Genomic DNA, 21,694 nt, shown 5'->3' on the forward strand with positions numbered 1-21,694 from the left:
ATAGAGGAATATAGCATCAGAAATGAGGTCCAAGTGATTTTGCTTATCTCAGTGATGTTGTGGTATGTCAGGATTTTTTTTTTCTTTTTTTTTTTTTTCTTGCTTGGCTTTGGTGTTTCTCAATAAATACTGAGGGAGATTTTAGATTAAAGGATTATTTCAGGTGGAAGCCAGAAGAGTGGCAGAGAAGGGTTTCGAATTTAGGAATTGTCTTCCTGCCTTTGCAGAAGAGGTTGACCCTAGGTGAAAGATGCCCGGAAAGGGTGAATAGGACAGAGGTGGTGTTAAAAAGTTTTGAAAGGTCTGTATATTCCAGTGAAGAGTGATAAAGAGGAATAAGATGTTGCTTGTGTGTTTTTTTTCTTCTGCACTTAGTTTAATTGTAGCAGTGTTGACATCCAGGAAAGGTCTGGTGTGAAACCTGTCATTTAAAAAAAAAAAGTATTTTTTGAGACATTTTATTACATTCGCTCTAAGTGTTAGAGTTCCTGTACATGTAAGAACAGTTACCATATAAACTGTTGCTATATTTATACGTGTATAGCACAGAAAACAGTAGTCCACACCCAGACATGTTTTGAGCAGTGGATGGAAGATAAATGTAGTGCAAGAGGAAATCTATTTCCTGAAATGATCATGAATCTAAGAAGCTGTGGTCCAAGTTCCCCTGCATATTAACCCCTTGGGTGCTGCCACCCACTGTATGCGGAGACAGACCACCACCATTTTCTGTGGTCTTGGTTGCCATCTCGTCCCCACCCAGCAGTTCTCAATGTGTTGACCTCATGCTCTAATCTTTTGTAGGTGTTCCTTCCTCCATAAAATTTTTAAGTTAACCTGCAGTGAACTGAGGAGTGGAGAGTGATGGATATTGGTAGGGAGATCTGGAGTAGTTGCTGGTCTGTATTTTCATCTGTATAACTGGCAGGTAGTCTGTGAGTTTTTGTTTGTTTTTTTTTTTTTTCCCAAGGACAGCTTTTTTAATGGGTTTTGCATTTCCAGTTGTGGGTTAAACACTTGAAAAACAAGGTAATTATATTGAAATATTGAATATCACTTAAAAATGATTTTTCCTTTTTCTAGGATAACTGGACAGCTCTTATTTCAGCAGCTAAAGAAGGGCATGCAGCTATTGTAGCAGAGCTACTCAATTGTAATGTCAGTTTGGAGCATCGGGATTTGGTGCGTGTTGTACTATAAAAATAAAATAGTTTTTAGTAAGAAGAACAATTTTGGGAGTTGGAGATTTTCAGTTCTGTAAAACAGATCAAAGATCTTTTATTCTTAAGTACTCAGTGCTGTTAAAATGGAAAAGACTATATTTAAATATTGTTTTTATAGCTGTGAAATAGTTGCTTTAGTGTTAGTAAAGACAACTTATTTTCTAGGGCTGCTTTTTTCCTTTTAATTTGCTTTGGAAAAAAGCTAAACTCAAGAACCATTTGATTTTGGGGTGTGTTTTGTGTGGGTGGGGTTTTGGGGGGGGGTTGTTTTTTGTGGGTTTGTTTTTGTTGTTGGGGTGGTTTTTGTTGTTTTGTTTTGGGTTTTTTTTGTGGTGGTGGCATTTTTTTTAAAGTATTCTGGTAAAATAAATGTTATCTTTTCCCAGAAGTTACCTGTCTGTATTTACTTTTTCTCTGGACAACTGTGATTATCTATATAGCAGTCTTTATTCTCAATATCCTGGAATTTGTTTTCATTCATCTTGCCAGATTTTTTGTATGGGAAGGTGGGTGCTATAGTCCAGTCCACCTAAAGAATTACAGAAGTTACTTATGTGATTAGGAGGTTAGATGCCTCTGAAGAGGTAGAGACTTGTCTCCATTGACTGAAGAGGGAATTAGGTACCTGCAAGGGCTGATTTTGTTCTGCTTAAGTTAGAGTATGGAAAACCACTAGGGGAGAATTCAAGTGCTTCCTTTAATTGAAGTTCCACTCTGCCTGAAGGCTGAGGCATCTTGCCATGTCCTACTAATCTAGCTTTTTCGCAAGTGTAATGTTAAATACATCCACATGGCCAGTGGTTGATTTCTAGGCCTGTGTCAGTCTGAGAGGGATCTTTTACCTCCCCCAAGGTGTATTATGAAGAAACAAATAAAAATTGTGCTTACAGTTATCAGAGGCATACTGTTATTTTAAAATTAGTTTTGGTTACCTGACCTGTCAAATGCCTTAGGTAGTGAAACCTTGTTGTCTCCTGGTTTACAAACTGAAATGAACACACCAATGCAGTTTGAAATGAATTGCTCTTATTACTCCCTTAAGAGGACACAGGATTTGCTTCTTTTTAGTGAAGAAGCAAATCATTACATAGTTCCTTTATGAAGTGCAGCTGTCTGTTACACAGATCAGAAGTAAACCCTCCATGTTAATGGATTTGGATTCTAGACTTCTCTTTTAAGGTAGTGCTTTCTTTTTGGTTTGTTTGTCCTGTGATCGGATTTGTATGCACTTGAAGTCTGAATTGAGTGTTTACAGCAAATTCAGGAACATTTAGGACATGATAGTCTCCCAAGTTTTGCATACAGCAGGAAATTAGTACTTTCATAAGTGTGCTTGTTATTTATCCTACATAAGTAGGATTAGAAGGTTGTGTAGTCAACCCTTACTACGTTTTGGACTTGCAAAATAGTCTTAGGACCAATACAAAATGAAATAAAAGTCATTAACTAGGTTTCTAAAGAGTATTTTTCAGTTTTTACATTTCTTTGAATTGTGCTTGCCAGGGAGGATGGACTGCCCTGATGTGGGCATCATATAAAGGCCGTACAGAAGTAGCTAAACTGCTGCTTGAGAAAGGAGCAAATCCAAACATCACAGGAATGGTAAGTTTTAGTCTTAGATGCCCCTTCTTCCCAAATGTTTGAAGTCCTGACTTGTATCCTCATCTTATTATCTTGATTAAACATTTTGCATTCTTTGCAATATAATATTAATCACTATAATTTATGTAGAAAGGGATTGCTTTAATAATCTGTATGACAGCCACTGGTTTTTTTTATTAATTTTAATTTTTTTTAATTAAAGCAAATGAGTGTATAGCTCTTAAGAAGATTCAAATTAGCAGGAGAGGAAATAATAGAAAAGATAAGTAGTGTATCTAATGCTACTTGTATAACAATTGTCATTTTTCTGCTCCAGTAGAAGTTAATGGAGTAACTAATATGTGCAATTTCTAAGCAATAATTGTTTCATAATAGTTACCAAATGGGTTAGATTAATATGTACAATACATGTGTGAGAGAAGAGAATTAAAAAACTAAGTTTTTGAGATTTATTTCATTTTATAAGCATTTTCTATAAAAGTATAGGCATGTTGAAACTTGAGTCAACAATTTGTTTATACTGTTGGCTCTCTGGTGTTTGAGGCAACAGTGAACAATCAAGAAAGAACACTAGTTACTTACCTTTCTGATTGTTGATTTCATCTGGTTTGCATATGCAGCTTCTACATGCATGACATGACTGATCTGCAGTCCTGATATTGCATATCTGTTGCTTCTCTCTTACGTTGTAAATGTTTATATTAAGGTGAGGATGTGAATTTTTAAACTTTTTTTATGGAGTTATAAACCAAAATTGATTCAGAACAGAAGATGTCTTGCTAGATATCATCTAGACAACGTACCAGGCAACAGTTACTGATATGTAGTTAGATTTATTTCTGTATATTCCTTCTATGGGTTTATTGTCTCTTGGAGCATTATGATCAATATTGTTCATGAAAAATAATTAAGACGGATTTTATTTCATATGGTGTGTTTTTTTTTTTTTTTTTTTTATTCTAAGCAATACAGTGTTTATCCAATTATTTGGGCAGCAGGACGGGGCCACTCAGGTATAGTACATCTCTTACTGCAACATGGAGCTAAAGTGAACTGCTCTGACAAAGTAAGTTATATTAATAAAATATTTAATTTCTTTAATGCTTGATACATTTTTTGTAAAAGTAAGTTTTATTAAAGAAATAAAAATCTATGCGTTTTTGATTGGAAAAACACCCACTGTTATATTTTGCCCGTGAGATTTGTATTAGTGTGCTAGAGTAAGTCATTATACTTGCAAGAGGTTTTTCTGTAGTATGCTGAAGGTGATTGTGAACATTTATTTCAGTGGAGCATATTTCTGTTTTCTATGCTATTGGAAACCTTGCTATCCTAGGTTGCATAGAAAAATAATTCTTACAGCTATCATTTACAAAGAAAAAGTTAAAATGGCTTTTCAAATGCTTGTGTTAATTCACATCTTTGTAAAAACCTAAGCAATAAAGTATAGGATGAATACTAGATTGTAGGAGATACTAAATACAGAGAACAATATGATAAAATGTTATAAATGTTTTTGCAGTATGGAACCACCCCACTGGTTTGGGCAGCGAGGAAAGGTCATTTGGAGTGTGTGAAATACTTGCTGCAGATGGGAGCTGATGTTGATCAAGAAGGAGCTGTAAGTAAAAAAACCATTCTTTTTCCAGTGATAAGGTGTGTGTGGGTACATACATCTGTGTGTCCTGTTTTACAATACAAATACCAAAAAATGCATGAAACAAGATGAAATGTTGACGTTGGAGTACATTACTTTCCATCTACTTGCAAACTACATGTAAGGATTATTTAAACTTCTTTGTGCCTTTTAATAAAAATATTATGTAACTAGGGAGTTGTATTGACAGTTGACACATTATGTCAAGTGTAAATTTTAATAAACACAAATTAATTTAGGTTACTGTTCTCTGAAGGTTAACACTGTCAAAATTAATTCTGTACCCAAGCCTGGTATGTCAAACAACTTATTCCTCAGTGCTATTTGAAAAGTAAATTAAACACAAAGCATCTTTTGAAAATAATAATGGCTGTTGTGCCTTTTCAGAAGTTGGAAATTTTTTAGAGGTTTTCAGCTGCATATTGTTTTTAAATAAAACAGTGTTGTGGTTTAACACCAGCCAGCAACTAAGCACCACGCAGCTGCTCACTTGCTTCCCCTCCCCCCCTCCCAGTGGGATGGGGGAGAAAATTGGAAAAAAAGTAAAACTCATAGGTTGAAATAAGAACAGTTTAATAGAACAGAAAGGAAGAAACTAATAATGATAGTAATAACAATACTAGAATGACAATAATAATAAAAGGATTGGAATATACAAAACAAGTGATGCACAGTATAATTGCTCACCACTTGCTAACCTATGCCCAGTTAGTTCCTGAGCAGCGATCCCCCCCAAGTCCGACTCCCCCCAGTTCATATACTGGACATGACATCACATGGTATGGAATACCCCTTTGGCCAGTTTGGGTCAGCTGTCCTGGCTGTGTCCCCTCCCAACTTCTTATGCCCCTCCAGCCTTCTTGCTGACTGGGCGTGAAAAGCTGAAAAATCCTTGACTTAGTCTAAACACTACTTGGCAACAACTGAAAACATCAGTGTTATCAACATTCTTCTCATACTAAATGCAAAACATAACACTACACCAGCTGCTAGAAAGAAAATTAACTCTACCCCACCTGAAACCAGGACAAACAGATTTTAATTTTTTTGTTATACAAGACACTTCAAATGCTTGTCAAAATTAAAAAAAAAAGTCAGTAAAAGTTAAGTGGAAAATTAGGACAAATGTTGGTATTCATATAATTATTTCTGAAGTTCTTTGTGAGTGGTATTGGCAAACCTGGGTGCTCTGATAATACTATGTTCCATGTGACAAGAAAATTATTTTACTGTGCATGCGACTTTCAGGAGTTAGAATAAACTGATCTGAGCTATACTGCTTGCATTTGAAGTGTTCTCTCCTATAGTACGTGGTTTATTTCTTTTTTTAAAAAAGCATAGCAGGTGCACTTTAAAATGTAAAACTGAAGTAACATTTGGGTGGTTAAGAAAGTAAGGTCAGTGAGTGTTCTTTTGTTATTTAAACTGCTGATATAATGAGGATTTCTGTATTCACTGTACAATAAAATCTGTTGTTTCTGTTTAAAGAATTCTATGACTGCACTTATTGTAGCAGTGAAGGGTGGCTATACTGACTCAGTAAAAGAAATACTGAAAAGGAACCCAAATGTAAACTTAACAGATAAAGATGGAAATACAGCTTTGATGATTGCATCAAAGGAGGGACATACTGAAATTGTGCAGGATCTTCTTGATGCTGGAACTTATGTGAACATTCCTGATAGAGTGAGTAAATATTCATCATAATTGTGGTTTTATATACATGTAATAATAATATATATTTAAATACCAGTGTACGCGAATTTGTGGGTACATGATTTTTCTGGCTTTCTAATTTTTCTGCCATCTAGGGGTGTTTTTATGTATTGCTATTTTACAAGCCTGTTAAGTGGCAAATGTTGCTATGTGTAGGTAAAGGATAAAGTACAGAAACTACTCTTTTTCTTTGAGATTCTTGAATTGTGAGTTTCCACAGGGCGTGGAAATGATTTATGGTTGTATATTTGTCGTATGTGTAATACAAGACTAATACTGAACTAACTTGCAGGTTTGGGGTGGGGTTTTTGTGCATTAATATGTGTGGTAGTACTGTTAACATTGTAAAACAATGGATATTATAAAAAAGAATATATTTCATTCAGCATCTACCTTTATCTTTTACAATGAAACTTTTTAGTAGGAAACTTGCATATATTAGAGGAAGACACCAGCTCTGGGTTGACATGTAAATATAACTGTTGAAAGGTGTGCTGTGTACCTGAGCTGCAATTGCATTGTTCAGTAGAGGCATGTAGTACGGGCAGTGACCAGAGCATGAATCTGCTTGCTAGCCACTCAGGGATTTATTTGGTTTCTTATATAGGTGCCTTGGATTTTCTGCAGTGTCCTCTTGATAGTCAGTTTTTTCTGAAGTGCCAGAGGCAGGCCAAGCGCTGCACCCTTGGGGCTATAGGTGGTTAGATACCTAAACTTAGGTGCCTCTGTCAAGTTCAGTGTTTTAGTTCAGAGCAGTAATATGGTTTTGAGGCTGAATTCCCAATACCTAAATTGAACTGCTTGGGGCTGTAGAGAAGAGAGGAAAACCTCCTACTATTTGCCTCATAATTTTAAAAGGATTTTTGGATGTATTTTCCTATATTTCAGCTGTCAGCTTAGTGCATTTCTTAGATGGTTATGTACTGAGCTGCAGTGTTGCATGTGACAACAAATTTGATCTGAGGCATGTATCAAAGCAAAACTTCAAATATTTAAGAAAATACATTGCAATCTCCCTTCCCACCTCTTCTGTCACAAAATTCCACAACTGTCTGCATTCCTGTGCCTTTAGGAAGGATAAATTACAGCTTCCAGTACAGCTGACTGTAATCCAAAAATACATCAAACAATGAAGTAGTCTTAGTTTCAGATGCTAGAGTAGGTTTTGATAAGGAAAATTTCTTGGTTTGCAGCCAGGTTTGTAATGGCTGTGATTGAAAGGAGATCTACTACTACTGAGATTTCTAACTGAGTTCCACAGCTGTGGTTTAGCTATGCTTTTATTTATATTTCCTGTTTCATCATAAAAGAAATATTAGGTAATTTCAGGATTTCATTTTCTGACATTTCAACATATCCTTATGTGTGTTAAAATCAGACGCCTTAAGCAGAATTGTAACTTTGTTTTACGTATGTGCAACTCCGTTTACCACAGCAAAATGTTTTTTCTTTTGATCAATTTGAGATAAAATCAGCGTTTTGCTTCTTTTCTTTGTAACAGCGTAGTTTATGGAAACAGGATAGCAGTCAAATCTGCACAAAAAAAAGGGATAAAATTCTTTAAAATTCTTGAAGATCTTTTGTCAGCTGTGAAACATCTAAAGGAGACAGCCAACATTCTTGTCTGGTTGTAAAGAGGTTATTACTGTGAGTGGTTGGTCTTCCTATGAACATAGAGAACAGCTGGATTTTTTCATATTCGTTATTAATTTTAATTTGTGCTGTTATTTTTTAGGAGAGTGGTTTAAGATGGACCTATTTTGGGGGTGTTTGTTTTGCCATAAATATATAATATTTCATCCCTTTGCAAAAAAAAAAAAGTCCAGAATTTGTTCTTCTATATAGCTGTTTTTTGCAGAGATAGAACTATTTTTTGTATCTTTAAAATGAGTGCAGATTTCTTGATGTAAATAGGCATAATGTATATTTTGAGGCTGTAATTTATTCTGTGTTAGATTTCTTTTTGTTAAATAGAATTAATTAATCTTCAATTTTCTTTCACAATTTTTCTAGAGTGGAGATACAGTGCTGATTGGGGCTGTTAGAGGAGGTCATGTTGAAATTGTGAGGGCCCTGCTCCATAAGTATGCTGATATAGATATCAGAGGTCAGGTAAGTACAACAATGTAAATGTTAGAGTAGTTCTTAAATAGGATGTGAATTTGAATACCAAACAATTATACCACGTTTCTAAAACCAGGGCTTTAAAATCTTGCTCAGTCTACTCTGTAGGAAAATTGGATTCCCATCAAACATTAAAAATATGTCATGTTGCTGTGCAGATTTTAAGATACAAGATATATGTAATTGTAATGACTTAAGCAGCATTTTTTTCAGTTAATTTGTATAATGGTTGAAAAGCAAAAGATGTAAATTGAACTCACTTTATCTGCACTACTGAACAGATTTAAAATAATGAGATACTTTAAAAATCCCTTAGTATTATTATTTTAATACTTAATATTTTAAGTAACAAAAAATGGTACACCTTAGATTATATCTGTTGTCAGTGCAGTTCTGTCACTATGCTTGGTTGGTTCTTGTCTCCTTCGCTAACTTCCTTTCTTGTGTTAAGCACTGTTGTTGTCAGTGATTTCCATGTTTTCTACTGAAAGCTCTCTTACTCAGCATGGTACTTTTTATTGTTACATTAAACTCGCTTTCTTTTGCTTGAAGCTATTCAAATCACTCTGCTTGCAGGCACATATGTTCTGCCGAGTTTGAACATGAAACTAACTAGTCACCAAGAGCTGCAAAGATTCAGTGCCTGCTGTTGATGTAGAGCCTTTTTGAGAAGCCAAGAAGCTTTTAGTTTGGGGAAAAAGTAGTGTTTGGATCTCTTCCTCTAACCTGCCATTGCAAACCTGGAATTGTGTGTCTCAGCTTCTTGCTGACATGGGTCTGAAAATCTGGAGCTTTTCAATGTCTTGTTATGACCAAGGCAATACAAAAACAGCAAGAGGACCCAACCTCCTTGGGGGCAGGGAAGCTTGTGACTTTTGGCAGTGTGAGGATATCTGTATAGCCATTTGCAGTGATTAATCTCGAAAATACATTTGTAGCCTTGTTGACACAGCAGGAGTGAGTACCATCAGAGGAAGGTTCTGGCTATGCTCTTCAGATTACGACCAGCAGTATATAAAAAACGGTGATGAGCGCTAGTATTTAGCAACTCCGCTGCTGTTCGGCACTGCAGCACCTGTCTGCCAGCCAGACCTGTTCTGGGGAGATTTGCTGCCTGCCCAAATCTGTGATGTTCCAGAAAGACTGCTGAGTCTTGTCCAGCCTTCCAACAACGGTGTTCCTTGCTGCTCATTCATTCATGTGGACACTAGTCAGGGGAGACCTTGAGCAGATAAAACATGACTACAGGGCCCTGGGAGCAATTGTTGGGGCAGTGGGGGGGCTCAGGTGGTGTTGCCCTCACCCCTTCTGGTAAGAGGGAAAGCCCAGCTGGGAGCATCTGGCAGACGAGTGCCTGGTTGTGCAGCTGATGTTGCTAGCGAGGAGGCAGCTTCCTCAGGCTGTTGTCTTGTTGAAAGCCACCTGACTGAAGGACAGAGGACATGAAACCCAGGTGACCAGAGAGGAAAGAAAATTTAGTGACCAGGCTTGTTAAACTGTCAAGAAAGGCTTTAAACTCAGTTTGCTATGAAGCCAGGTGGGAGAGGAAGAGCTGCAAATGAAAGAAGCAAGTGAAAAGGCTGCCAGTGGGATTTTGACATTCCTGCTTAGAAGCAGGTGTGTGTTCAGAGGCTTTTCTTAAATGTCTCTACACAAGTGTGCATTAAACAGGAAGAGTCATGGTGCATTCACTAGGCTACAAAAAGATTACAGGCATAGAAACTTCCTGGTATAGCACACATCACTGGGGAAAAAAAAAAAATAAAAAAAAATGACACAAGCAGATTTGCAACTATCAACTGTTCCCCCGGTTCAGCGGTACAATGTATGGCTGATCTGCATTCTGGTACTTTGTGTTGACTTTCACGTCCATCTACTTTTACAGCTTTCCAGCTCGCATAGCCTGTTTTTAGGCCAGCCGACCAGTTCAACAGTTTTATTAGGCTATACTGTAAAATTGAGACAAAAATGGAATTTTTTTAAAGGCCTGGAAGTGGTTAGCACTTCCATGTTCTAATAGGAGAGGAAAAAAAAAAGCCACAGAGAAACATGACTTACATAATAGGGGTAAAAAAGTCAACACTCTGGAAAAAGTTGGTTTATTTAATTAGAAAACTTGTGTATTTGAGTTACAACTGAATACTCATATATAGTTTTGGAAACTGTTTCAAGGCAGGTTGAATCTGCTTGGATTGTTAAAGCTCTTAATATATTTTGCACAGGTTTTTAAAATAGATTTGTGTTCTCTAGCCAGATTTCCGTTACCCCCGGCCCAAAGTTCTGCTGCTGTGCCAACTAGATTTGGTGGTGTTTCCCTTTGTCCTGAGCTGTGCTAAAATTTTCTGTATTATGTGCTGTTTTGTATATAGTAGTTGTACTTTATATACAGTTTTTGAAATTAATCCAGCTGAATGAAAGTACTGTTAACATTTAATACTCCCTTTTTTCAGGATAATAAGACTGCTTTATATTGGGCAGTTGAGAAAGGAAACGCTACAATGGTGAGGGATATCTTGCAGTGCAACCCTGATACTGAAACATGTACCAAGGTAATGATTAGAACTTTAACTGAATGCTTTGTTTAACATCTGTTCTTTTCTCAACTCCTATGTGATGTTAAAATCATAATACCAAATTCAGTTTTTGTGAAGTGTTGGTGCTTTGCATGCTGTTAAAAAAAAAAAAATCTTCTGAGACACGGAATTTATTTTCAGCAATGGTAATATCCCCTTTGTTGATAAACATCACCTACTACTAAAACTCGATAGCAGGGAAAGTGTGGATACTTTACCTCAGCATCACTGACATGACCAGCAATAAGGAGTAGAGAGCAGGTGCTACCGGAAACTGAGGAAAGAAGTTTCTGGTATTGCTAAGCGTGAAAGTTCAGCCCACCGTTTCTTGCATGTGCAGGAATAAAAAAAAATAGAGGAAGTAGTATGTACAGCAGTGAAATACCTTTTCAGTGAGTCTCTTTTCAAATACCTTGTATTATATCTGAGTCTTGTCTTTCTCTGTTTGGCACTGTTATTAACAGAAGTGTATTTTGTTCTGTGATTCTAATCAATCTAGAATATGGGGTCTGTGATACTTTTTGATAACATGCGCTGAAGTGTTGTTACTTGCACAGTAACATATTTAATTAAAAAGTTCCCTTAAAAGTTCGGGATTTAATTTGTTACGCTATCACTAGTTTTTGCTTGTTTTTGAGTATACAGAGAAGATCTTTTTGTTAGGCCTGCTTTTCCCTTTTAGGATGGAGAAACACCACTTATAAAAGCAACCAAGATGAGAAATATTGAAATAGTAGAGCTTCTTCTGGATAAAGGAGCTAAGGTCTCTGCTGTAGACAAGGTAAAGAATATTTGTTTGTTTAGTTTAGTGTATTTAATAATTTTAGTTTTGCAGCAGAATTTTGTAGTGAGCTGTCAAGGCTAATACAGAAAGAGAGCTTCCCATATGCTTCATGATTAAATAGACCATAATACTTAAATGCTTAGTCTCCTGTATGCTTAATAATTAAATACATCAGAATACTTAAATATAAATTAATTCCCACAATTAATATATTGATTTTTTTGTTTGTATTAGGGTACTTTTAGTAATATGAAAAGAAAAAATTCCAGGTCAGGGATAAAACTTTCACAGATAAGAGTATTGATTCTTAATACACTTGAAAAAGAGCATAGAGAATGGTAGTTATTTGTTGCTGATGCTTGTTTTTGCTTAATAGACACTAAACTAGGCAACGCCAAGGACAAATACAAAGCTTTATTGCTGTCCTCTTACGCATTACCTACTTTGACTGTAAACCTTTTAAGTACAGGAACATTTATTTGATACTTTTTTTTAACTTCCTAGTATTATATTTAGGGCAAATAAGTAATAATGTTGATTTGATGTAATAAGGAAACTTTTACCAGAAAGCTTTTTGGAGACGTCTCAGCAGACATTGAAATCTAACAAGCAATATCTCTTGTTCCAAAGAAGTCTCCGAATTTGCTAGTAGACATTTGTTTCTAAATAGAGACTACAGTTTTCATGAACCTTAAGATGTTATTATAAAAGTTTAAGAAAGAAGATAGTGCCTTAGATTTAGCATTATAAGAACTGCCTTCTCACAGGTCTTTTCTGGAACTTTTGTAATGCTTTTTCAAGGGGAAAAAATGCTTGCTGAAGGTGTTAATACTGTTGAGAATACCTTAAGAGGTATTTCAAGTAAATACCACATCTGAAACGATGTGGGACATATATTCTGTTCATAATCTTAGGAATTCATGTTAGCTATTACTAGTTTTTCACTTAATTGCAGAAAGGAGATACTCCACTTCATATTGCCATTCGTGGAAGAAGCCGTAAACTTGCTGAATTACTCTTAAGAAATCCAAAAGATGGTAGATTGCTTTATAGACCCAACAAAACAGGAGAAACACCTTACAATATTGACTGTAGCCACCAGAAGAGTATTTTGACACAGATCTTTGGAGCCAGTAAGTACAACTATTTATTTAATTTTATATTTTTTTGTAATCACTTGTTTATTGAGAATCCAGTTTATTCAATTCTGTATGGAAAAGTGGTAACTGTTTAGTTTTTTAAATGTTGCAACTAATGGGAGAGCCTTAAAAAAAAATCAGTTGGCAAAAACATTCACCATTTAAAAGCCTAACAAAGGTCAAATGTACCTTTTACTTTTGACATTGGATACTGTGTGACTTCTTGTAGCATTTGCTACATATCAAGGTGCCACGCTTAGATCACTGGTCAGCCGGACCAGGGAAAGAGACAGATAACACACACAGTGTGAGCGCCAACTTCCGCCTTTTATTGCGCAGTTAATTCCTTTTATACTAACAAGGGTAGACGGGATTACAGGTACATCATAAGGCTGCGACTAACCCTCTGTCTTTCCATGACAGCGCGAGATCTTCCGAACGCTGAACCCTACATCTTCTGTTGATAGTTTTGTTTTTACATAGATCTTGCTTATGTAGGAATTATTTTCTTTGACTTGCTCTGATTTGGGATTTTGCTTGAGTCTTTTGTGGTAAGCTCTAATGGTTTTGATAATTACATAACATTTATGTGGATGATTTAAAATTTCTTTGAACAAGAATGTACCAATAGTAACAGCTATTATACGGGAGGAGTATTTATACAAATATAGGTGAACCTGTCATGATTTTTTGTGTGAAAATTGTCATTTTGAAGAGATTTCTTAAAGCAAAGTTCTGTAACACAGTATTTATATTACAGGACACTTGTCTCCCACGGAATCTGACGGTGACATGCTGGGTTACGATCTGTACAGCAGTGCTTTGGCTGATATTCTGAGTGAACCAACCATGCAGCCACCTATCTGTGTAGGCTTATATGCACAGTGGGGAAGTGGAAAATCTTTTCTGCTCAAGAAACTGGAAGGTAGAGGTTAATTTAGCCTTTTCTGTAGGTTCAAGTCTATCTATGAAAAGCATCACATGGGAGTTACTAGCTTTTGCAACAGCCGTTGGTCCATGTAATGTATCCAGTCTCTGTTTCTGTAATGAAGGGATTTAAATTTTAGCATGGTCAGTTTATCCATTGGTTGCTTTGTTCATTTATACAATGTCAAGACAGTCTTTGAGTGTTGCTGGCTGTTGTCCTCTGGGTTTCCTGTAGCAGTGAATTTACCCTTTAGGTGCTGCTGAAAGTATGGCTGCTGAAATATGCCTTGCTGGGGGTGTTTGTGTGTCAAATTGGGTTCAGACCTTTTGCTGCAGTATTTATTTATTGTGCCTCCTATGTATCATCTTACATTTTCTTGAAGTTTAAGACCAAATTTCAGGATATTAATATTTTTTCTCTGTAGTGTATTTTCTGTTTCTAGTTTTCTTCCCCTATATCCTTGTTTACTTTTGGCTTTTTGAACTTTCTGAAATGACAGAGGCAGGCAAACACAGAGAGAGTCAATATTTTTCACAGTGCAAATAGGCATCTTATGTACAGGATGTTTTTCTGAGATGTTTCAGTATAATTCAAAATGTTTTTACCAGTCTTGATGTTTCTTACTTTCTGTGATTCCTATGTTTTTAAAAGTTTTTATATTAGTCAAAATGGGGTCTCTGCGTTCATTTTGTTCACCTTGTGCCCCCTGTCATAAAGAAAAAACGATGTGCATTTTTGACTGTGATGTTTATTGCTGATGAGCTCTTACATTTTTAAAACACTTTTTCAGTATTTTCTTCCTGTTCTTCATTCATCTTTTTATTCTAGATTGTGTATTTAATGTTTCTTATTCGATAGATCCTAAATAAGTTTCTTCAGGAATTCCTGTTTTGGTAGATATGAATCAACAAACAGAAATAAATACTGAAGCTTTTACATTGTACTGTTATATCTGACTATTTGAGGAATGTGGTCCAGATTTCAATGATGGGGGTTTTGGTGTTAGGGTGGGGGGTTTTTTTGACAGATATGGTGGGTTTATTTTTATTGCTGTCATAAAATACTTTTTACAATTTTGAAGGAGGATAGGAAATGGCATGGCTTTTAATACGCCTTTAAAAGCAGAAAATCTGCAGCAAACAGTGCAATTATTATGTATTTAAATGGTTTAATTCATTGCGTGGATGAAAACTTAGGGTTTTGCACTAATGTTTGAAGAAGAATTCAAGCATCATTGTCTTTTTTTTTTTTTTTGGATCAATAATAGGGAAAAGTTATACAGTCTAGTGAAAAAGTGTTTCTTTTCAAAGATGATCATTATAATACTTTTTTTGCTTTCTGTTCTGGAATGATTTAACATGTTAACTGGTCTTTGTCTTTTTGTTTTAGATGAAATGAAGACTTTCGCAGGACAGCAGATTGAACCTCTGTTTCAGTTCTCCTGGCTTATTGTATTCCTCACACTTTTGCTGTGTGGAGGTTTGGGTTTGTTGCTTGCTTTCACAGTGGATGCAAAGCTTGGAATAGCGGTGTCACTCAGCTTATTAGCAGTTCTCTACATTTTCTTTAGTAAGTCTTATTTTATATGAAGTTTGGGAAAGTTTTACCTATTTTTGGAATTCATTATTGTTTTGTAGACATGCTTTGTGATTCAGAAAAAATACTAAATGTTTTTGTAGCAAATAGGATCACTTCAGACCCTTTCCTTATGTTTTGGATGTGATTTGTGTGGGGGCATTCTTGAAATCAAAGGAGAATTTTGTATATTAACTTCATTATGTTACTCTTACCACTCTTGTTTTTAGCCATAACTGTTAAAAATTCATTCAACTCCTTTTACGCAACTCTGTGCCATATCTGTTCAAACTTCATGGTTCTTTCAGTTGTGAATGTTGATTAAAATAGAGGCCATAACAACTTTTTTTAAATTTTTAATATTTTAGCTGTAATTTACTTTGGTGGCCGAAGAGAAGGTGAGAGCTGGAACTGGGCCTGGCTGTTAAGTGCAAGGTTGGCAAGACATATTGGATATTTAGAGTTGCTTCTCAAACTCATGTTTGTGAATCCACCAGAATTACCAGAGCAAACCACTAAAGCTTTACCTGTCAGGTTAGTTATTTCATTTATTTACTCTTGAATTAATAATTCAGGTTCACTCTGATACTTTTCAAACTGCGTTTTAATGTGCATGTTTATCTTCCTATGAAAAGCTGTTGAGATAACCTGTTTGAAAAATAATAGCCCTAGAAGATCATGTAGTTACATTTTTCAGTATGAAGAAGATAGTAGTGTTTTCAAGAAAACCTCTGTGCCAAAGTTGATGAAAGTTACTGCTTTTTAGTATTAAGGGGTTTGACTATCATCCTAATAAAAATTTGTAACAGACAAAATAAGAATTTACTTTTCTGGTATAGCTTACTGTGTATTACATTTAATGCTTGTTTCACTGATTACTTCTGTTAAGGTCTCTTTTTTTTTTTTCTTTTCCTTTTTTTTTTTTCCCTGTAAGTAGAGCATCAGACTGCTCAAAGTTTCTAGTTTATCTGAAAGCAAGAAAATTTGTGCTATGTGTTTTATAGTTTTGTTTATTCCTATTGTTTAGAGACCTGTATTTTAACCTGATGGTGCTTCTATGTGATCTTGCTCTTCTGTATTTTTTTTTTAATCCTCCATAAACATTTGAAAATAGCTCAGAATGCAATTTTAAAAACACTTGTCAATATTATGTTTTGGCATCATAAAGATATTTTTATGTTTTTACTGCCGTGTGAGGTGCCATTAGCAATGTGATCATTTTTATCTTTTTAAGAAATCAAATTTTAGAATAGGAAGTGGGGCAAAGAAGAGGTTGATAACAGGAGAAAAAATAAATAAATACTTAAATTCCATGTAGAGTTTAAAAAAATTTAAGTATTTAAATATTTTACATTTTGTGCCACTTGAAAAAACTTTTAACTGTAGAGACGCAGGAATATTTTTGGTTTGGTTGCCAGAAAATATTTAAAGCTTTCTGAAATATACAAAATACATGTTTTTTCTCTTTCAGATTTTTGTTTACGGACTACAATAGACTGTCCAGTGTAGGTGGAGAAACTTCATTGGCTGAGATGATTGCTACCCTCTCTGATGCATGTGAAAGAGAATTTGGTTTCTTAGCAACAAGGCTATTTCGAGTTTTCAAGACAGAAGATACACAAGGTTCTTACTACCTGAATGACATTTTTGATTATTCCATTTCAATGCTCCGTTATCAGGGTTCTGTTTTTCACATTATAAGCTCTTTTTAGAAACTGTTGTAGCCATGCAGAAATTCATACAGAACGGGAAACTCCTTCTATTCTTTTGGAGAGAGAAATGCCCTGTTTTCTTTGCTCATCTTCATTTTATTAATATCATAAAGGAATATCTTTTGTGAAGTATAGTTTTCAGAAGTGTCAATGGAAATGCATTTATATTACATCCTTTTAGATGCAGCATGATATTTTTCCATAGCAATTAAGCCATTGTGTGTGAGTCAGATAAAGGGAAAAGTGTACTTCTGTGTATTGCTAAAAGAAGTTTCTGTTTAGTTGATAGGATTTTAATTCAGAGCTTTTATGAGTGACCACTACTTATTCTTGGAAGTAATAAATGTATAGAGCATGTTGGTCCAAAGCCATAAATTGCTGTGATCAGTGCTGATAAGATGGGATGAAATATGCCTACTTGATCCAAATGGAACAAGTGTTTTTTCTTCTATGCCATCTGTACATCTGTAGATTTCTGAAAAAAAAATGTGCTGAACAGAGTATGATATTATGAAGAAAGGGAGTTCTTGAGGGTAACTTTCAATTCATAGAGGACTTATTTCTGCTTTGAGTTCAGTTTCAGTCAGTTACTTCTCATTTCATTTTGACCCAGACCAGAAATTGAGGAATCTGTTAGATGCTGTCTCTTGTCACAAAGGGAAATGTTTAGACTCTCCTGTCTTGCAGAGGGTGGAAAAAACCATGCTACGTGCTGAACACAATTTGCTTTTCATTGTTCTTTGTCAAATTCACTGATGTTCTTTATGAAAGTGATATGTGGAGTTTTTCACCCTTATTTCCATATTAGACATTTTGCAGTTCTCCTTAACCTCAGTGAAACAGCTTTCAAGGTACTGTAATTTCTCTTGAAATTGACTTGAGAATGTCAGTGTAGTGCTGGCTCTTGTGATTATTTGCAGTAATCACTTTTTCCCTTTCATTAGTAATCTTACATTTATCTTGTATTCCTTGGCTCTCTTGCCTTCCTGTGCTCTTCCATAATATCTACTTGATTTTTTTAAAAATTTTATTTATTTGGTGATCTTGCACTACTTCTCCTTGTCTCCATATGTTTGTTAGGTCTAGGGTCATAGGTTTCTTGTCTCTAGATGTTCATAGAAATTCCATATCAGTTTCTTTTTAGTCTCCTGTATCTTTAATTTTTGTTACATCTGTAGACTTGCAGACAAGCCTATTCAATTGCCATTTCATTGCTGATGATTCCTAAGTCTCTAATCCAGTGCTATCTCTTTCTAGCTAGAGGAAGCTTACATCCCTACTTCAAAATGTCTATAACTGAATGTAATTAGAACTGAGCTGTTATTCTTCTCTTCTTGCCCCTCACTCCTGTCATTAGGCATTTCTGTTGCTTTGTCCTGCATCACAATCCTATCTGTCACATATGTCAGTAATATGAAAGACGTTTCCAGCTTATACCCTGGTCTAGAAAATCATACATGGGCCATGTATAAACCTTGGATATTCTTTCCATATAGCATATTTAAAATTTGATTTTTCTGTTCCAGTTCAAATATTGATTTTTAGCTGTCATCGTTTTGCATCAGATTATTGCTGTGTTCTGTTCTTTGTTATCAACAAATGTGTACAGAAGATGTGAATCTTCTAGATGAGTACACCACTAGATGTGTACAGATCCTAAAGGCAGAGGCTGCCACTTTGGAAAAAGCTATTTCTTTGATCACTGCTTTATCTGTGCTAACCTCCAATTGCAATATTTCTTTGTCTCTTCCTTATCAATCCAATTGAAGTCAGGAGTTCTATATTCTCTTCTGAGGCCCTTGTGACCTGTCCAAACCTTACATACTGCAGTCCTCCCTTGTTTGTGTATGTTTTAGCATGAAAGAAAGGATAGTCTCAGGTTGTAGCTTGCAATTTTGATTTAGTTCACCAATGGCACCTTTAGTATTAGATTATGTAAGTATCATGTTTCCGTTTAAAATGGGGTAGTTACCATACTGTTTTCCTAGGATTTACTTGCATAAATATACTTTACTAAGAGATGCCACAAAAGGGATGATACTACTGATATGAAATCTATTTAATAAAGATCATTTCCATCCAGTGTGGATTTCTTGAAGCAATGGAGATAAATTGAAGATTAAAAGAATATCTCTGCTTCATAATTTCCAAGAATTTTGGCAAATTTAGACCATTTTTTTCATGCTTGTGACTGGATGGTAACACTGCAATAACCTTTTGTGCAAGTTAGTGTTTTATGGGAAGTGTGCAAGTTAATAGATTTTGTACTAACTGTAATTACATTTTACATTCATTTTAACAGCAAATACTTTACTTGTCTCCTAGGTAAAAAGAAATGGAAGAAAACTTGCTGTCTCCCATCCTTTGTGATTTTCCTGTTCATATTGTCTTGTGTTGTTTCTGCGATTGCCCTGCTGGCAATTTTTAACGTAGAACCAGCCAACATGACAGTGAATGTTATTCTTATATCAGTTACCTGTGTTGTTGGTTTGGCCTTCATCTTGAATTGTCGCACATGGTGGCAAGTGATGGATTCAGTTTTGAATTCGCAAAGAAAACGTCTTCACAATGCTGCCTCCAAGCTTCACAAGTTGAAAAGCGAGGGGTTCATGAAGGTAAGCATTTATATGAATTGGCCATTAAAAGAATTGAAACAAAACCCTAAACCTGTAGCCTTCTTAAGATGGGGCACCATTTATTTAATCAGGCCAAGTCTTGCAACATTAGAATGAGCCTTGGTGAGTTTTTACTGAAGGGAACACTTCTGTTCCACTGGTAGTTATGCTTACTGTATGAGATCTGTCTGCTCAACCAGGAATGTTAAGTTTGGATTAAGTTTTCAATTTCTGTTTTTCTGGGAGGAAGGTACTAGGAAAACAGCTGTTCTAAATGATCAGTATTTAGTAAAAGCTTACTTTAGACCACAAGATTAGAAAGAATAACTTTTAAAATATTCTAAAGGTGAAAAACCAAGCCTAAATTTGGCTGTCTGCAAGACCTCTTTACTAAGAAAGGAATGATAGCACTGGAAGAACATTCCAAAACAGTTCATATATTTCATGAAAAATGATACAAAATATTATTGTTTCGCTGGGTTGTATCTAAACTGATAAAAATGTACCCATCAGGCTGTCATCAAATATCCTATATGCTCCTATTTGAAAATAAGCTTTAGCATCATGATAGTTACCTCCATAGTTTACAGCTAATACATTGTATAACAATATGTTGTGCAAGTATTTTTGAAGCACAGAAGACCATATGTGTGTCTTGCTACTGTGTTTCTTGACAGTTGTTTTTTGAGTGGTATTTATCTGGCATAACTTTAGCCATTTAGGAGTTAGGTTCACCCTTAGCAATCAAAGGAGAGAAGTGGGTATTTCTGGAGAGTTATTCATATGACTTATGTCATCATAATGTGTACATTCAAGATGAATCTAGTGATGAATAGATCAGATTTTAATGTCTACCTGTTACTTGCTGAAATTAGGGCAGGGAATTCCACCTTTGTTTCTAAGGGTAGTTGTTAAATGTGTAACTTAATGTTGAAAAACTTAAAAAAATCTTCAGATTGCATATCCTGAATAGGAATAAGTGATAGCATAATTTGCTTGGCTGGAAGGCAGATAGAAAATTTTAGTGTGCATTTTATGCAAAGCAATTTTTGAGGATTCAATGAAGCTACAAATACTCTTTTGTTTACTCTTGAAATACTGATTTACAGTGCATAAGTATTAGTTTCTTTTTAAATACCATTGTAGTGGAATTTAAATAAGGATAGTTTGTTACATTAAAGTGGAATATGCAGTTCTGTACATTTTTGTGCAAATAGGAAATTAAAATTTTGAAGGTGGCATTTTAGGACTTTCACTTTGGGTGTTTATAAAGTGTTTATTTTTGTAATCTTATTGAAGTATTTTTGGGACAAGTAGCAATCTGCAAAAGTAATTATATGCGTTTTTGTGAGTTTTAAGTATTATAGAGATGTCTTTTCCTTCTTTGCTTTTAATTTTTATAGGTTTTGAAATGTGAAGTGGAACTGATGGCCAAAATGGCAAAAACCATTGACAGCTTCACTCAGAACCAGACAAGGCTTGTTGTAATTATTGATGGATTAGATGCTTGTGAACAGGACAAAGTTTTACAGATGCTTGATACTGTGAGTTGGATCATTTTATAAAAAGATGATCTCTGGATCATCTGGATGATCTCTTCCATAGATGAGTTCAGATACATACAGTTATTGTGTATTTTCTATAGAAAGAAGGCATGTATGCAGAGTCTGTGTGTTGTAGTCTTTCAACGTTTGTGTACATAGGCATAACTGTAATACTAAGAGCAACAGGTTTTAAAAGTTGAAAATTAAATCTCAGTAGGACTGTAAATGTTAATACTTGTGGAAAGTTTTGAAATAATCAGATGTAAATTATTGAAAATTAATATCCTGTTGAAACAAACTTACAATGTTTGGAGAGTTTTTCATACTTTTGAAGCACGTTAGATGAAAATTACTTAAATGCTAAATATTTGTGGGGGCTAGGACATTACTGCGTAATATCTTCTTGGTGATGACTTCCACTGTAACTACTACCACTAATTTATCAAGTACACTTATTTCTAATTGTGGATAAGTTCCTAACACTAGATATCTCCTATTGAAG

General features: G+C 35.2%; 1 protein-coding gene across 4 annotated transcripts in view; it reads left to right on the forward strand.

The window, feature by feature from the left end:
* Positions 1-21,694, forward strand: part of KIDINS220 (kinase D interacting substrate 220) — an 87,961-nt gene that overhangs the window by 15,032 nt on the left and 51,235 nt on the right. For all 4 annotated transcript variants that reach the window (XM_075049181.1, XM_075049183.1, XM_075049184.1 and 1 more), the window contains exons 4-18: positions 1,084-1,182; positions 2,727-2,825; positions 3,790-3,891; positions 4,348-4,446; positions 5,971-6,168; positions 8,212-8,310; positions 10,773-10,871; positions 11,578-11,676; positions 12,635-12,812; positions 13,579-13,743; positions 15,136-15,315; positions 15,690-15,855; positions 16,793-16,944; positions 19,359-19,648; positions 21,052-21,192. In XM_075049181.1, coding sequence (XP_074905282.1) covers positions 1,084-1,182; positions 2,727-2,825; positions 3,790-3,891; positions 4,348-4,446; positions 5,971-6,168; positions 8,212-8,310; positions 10,773-10,871; positions 11,578-11,676; positions 12,635-12,812; positions 13,579-13,743; positions 15,136-15,315; positions 15,690-15,855; positions 16,793-16,944; positions 19,359-19,648; positions 21,052-21,192 — 2,166 coding nt within the window. The remainder of the gene's footprint in view (positions 1-1,083; positions 1,183-2,726; positions 2,826-3,789; positions 3,892-4,347; positions 4,447-5,970; positions 6,169-8,211; positions 8,311-10,772; positions 10,872-11,577; positions 11,677-12,634; positions 12,813-13,578; positions 13,744-15,135; positions 15,316-15,689; positions 15,856-16,792; positions 16,945-19,358; positions 19,649-21,051; positions 21,193-21,694) is intronic.

This window comes from Buteo buteo, chromosome 17 (assembly GCF_964188355.1).
Source record: "Buteo buteo chromosome 17, bButBut1.hap1.1, whole genome shotgun sequence".
NCBI lineage: Eukaryota > Metazoa > Chordata > Aves > Accipitriformes > Accipitridae > Buteo > Buteo buteo.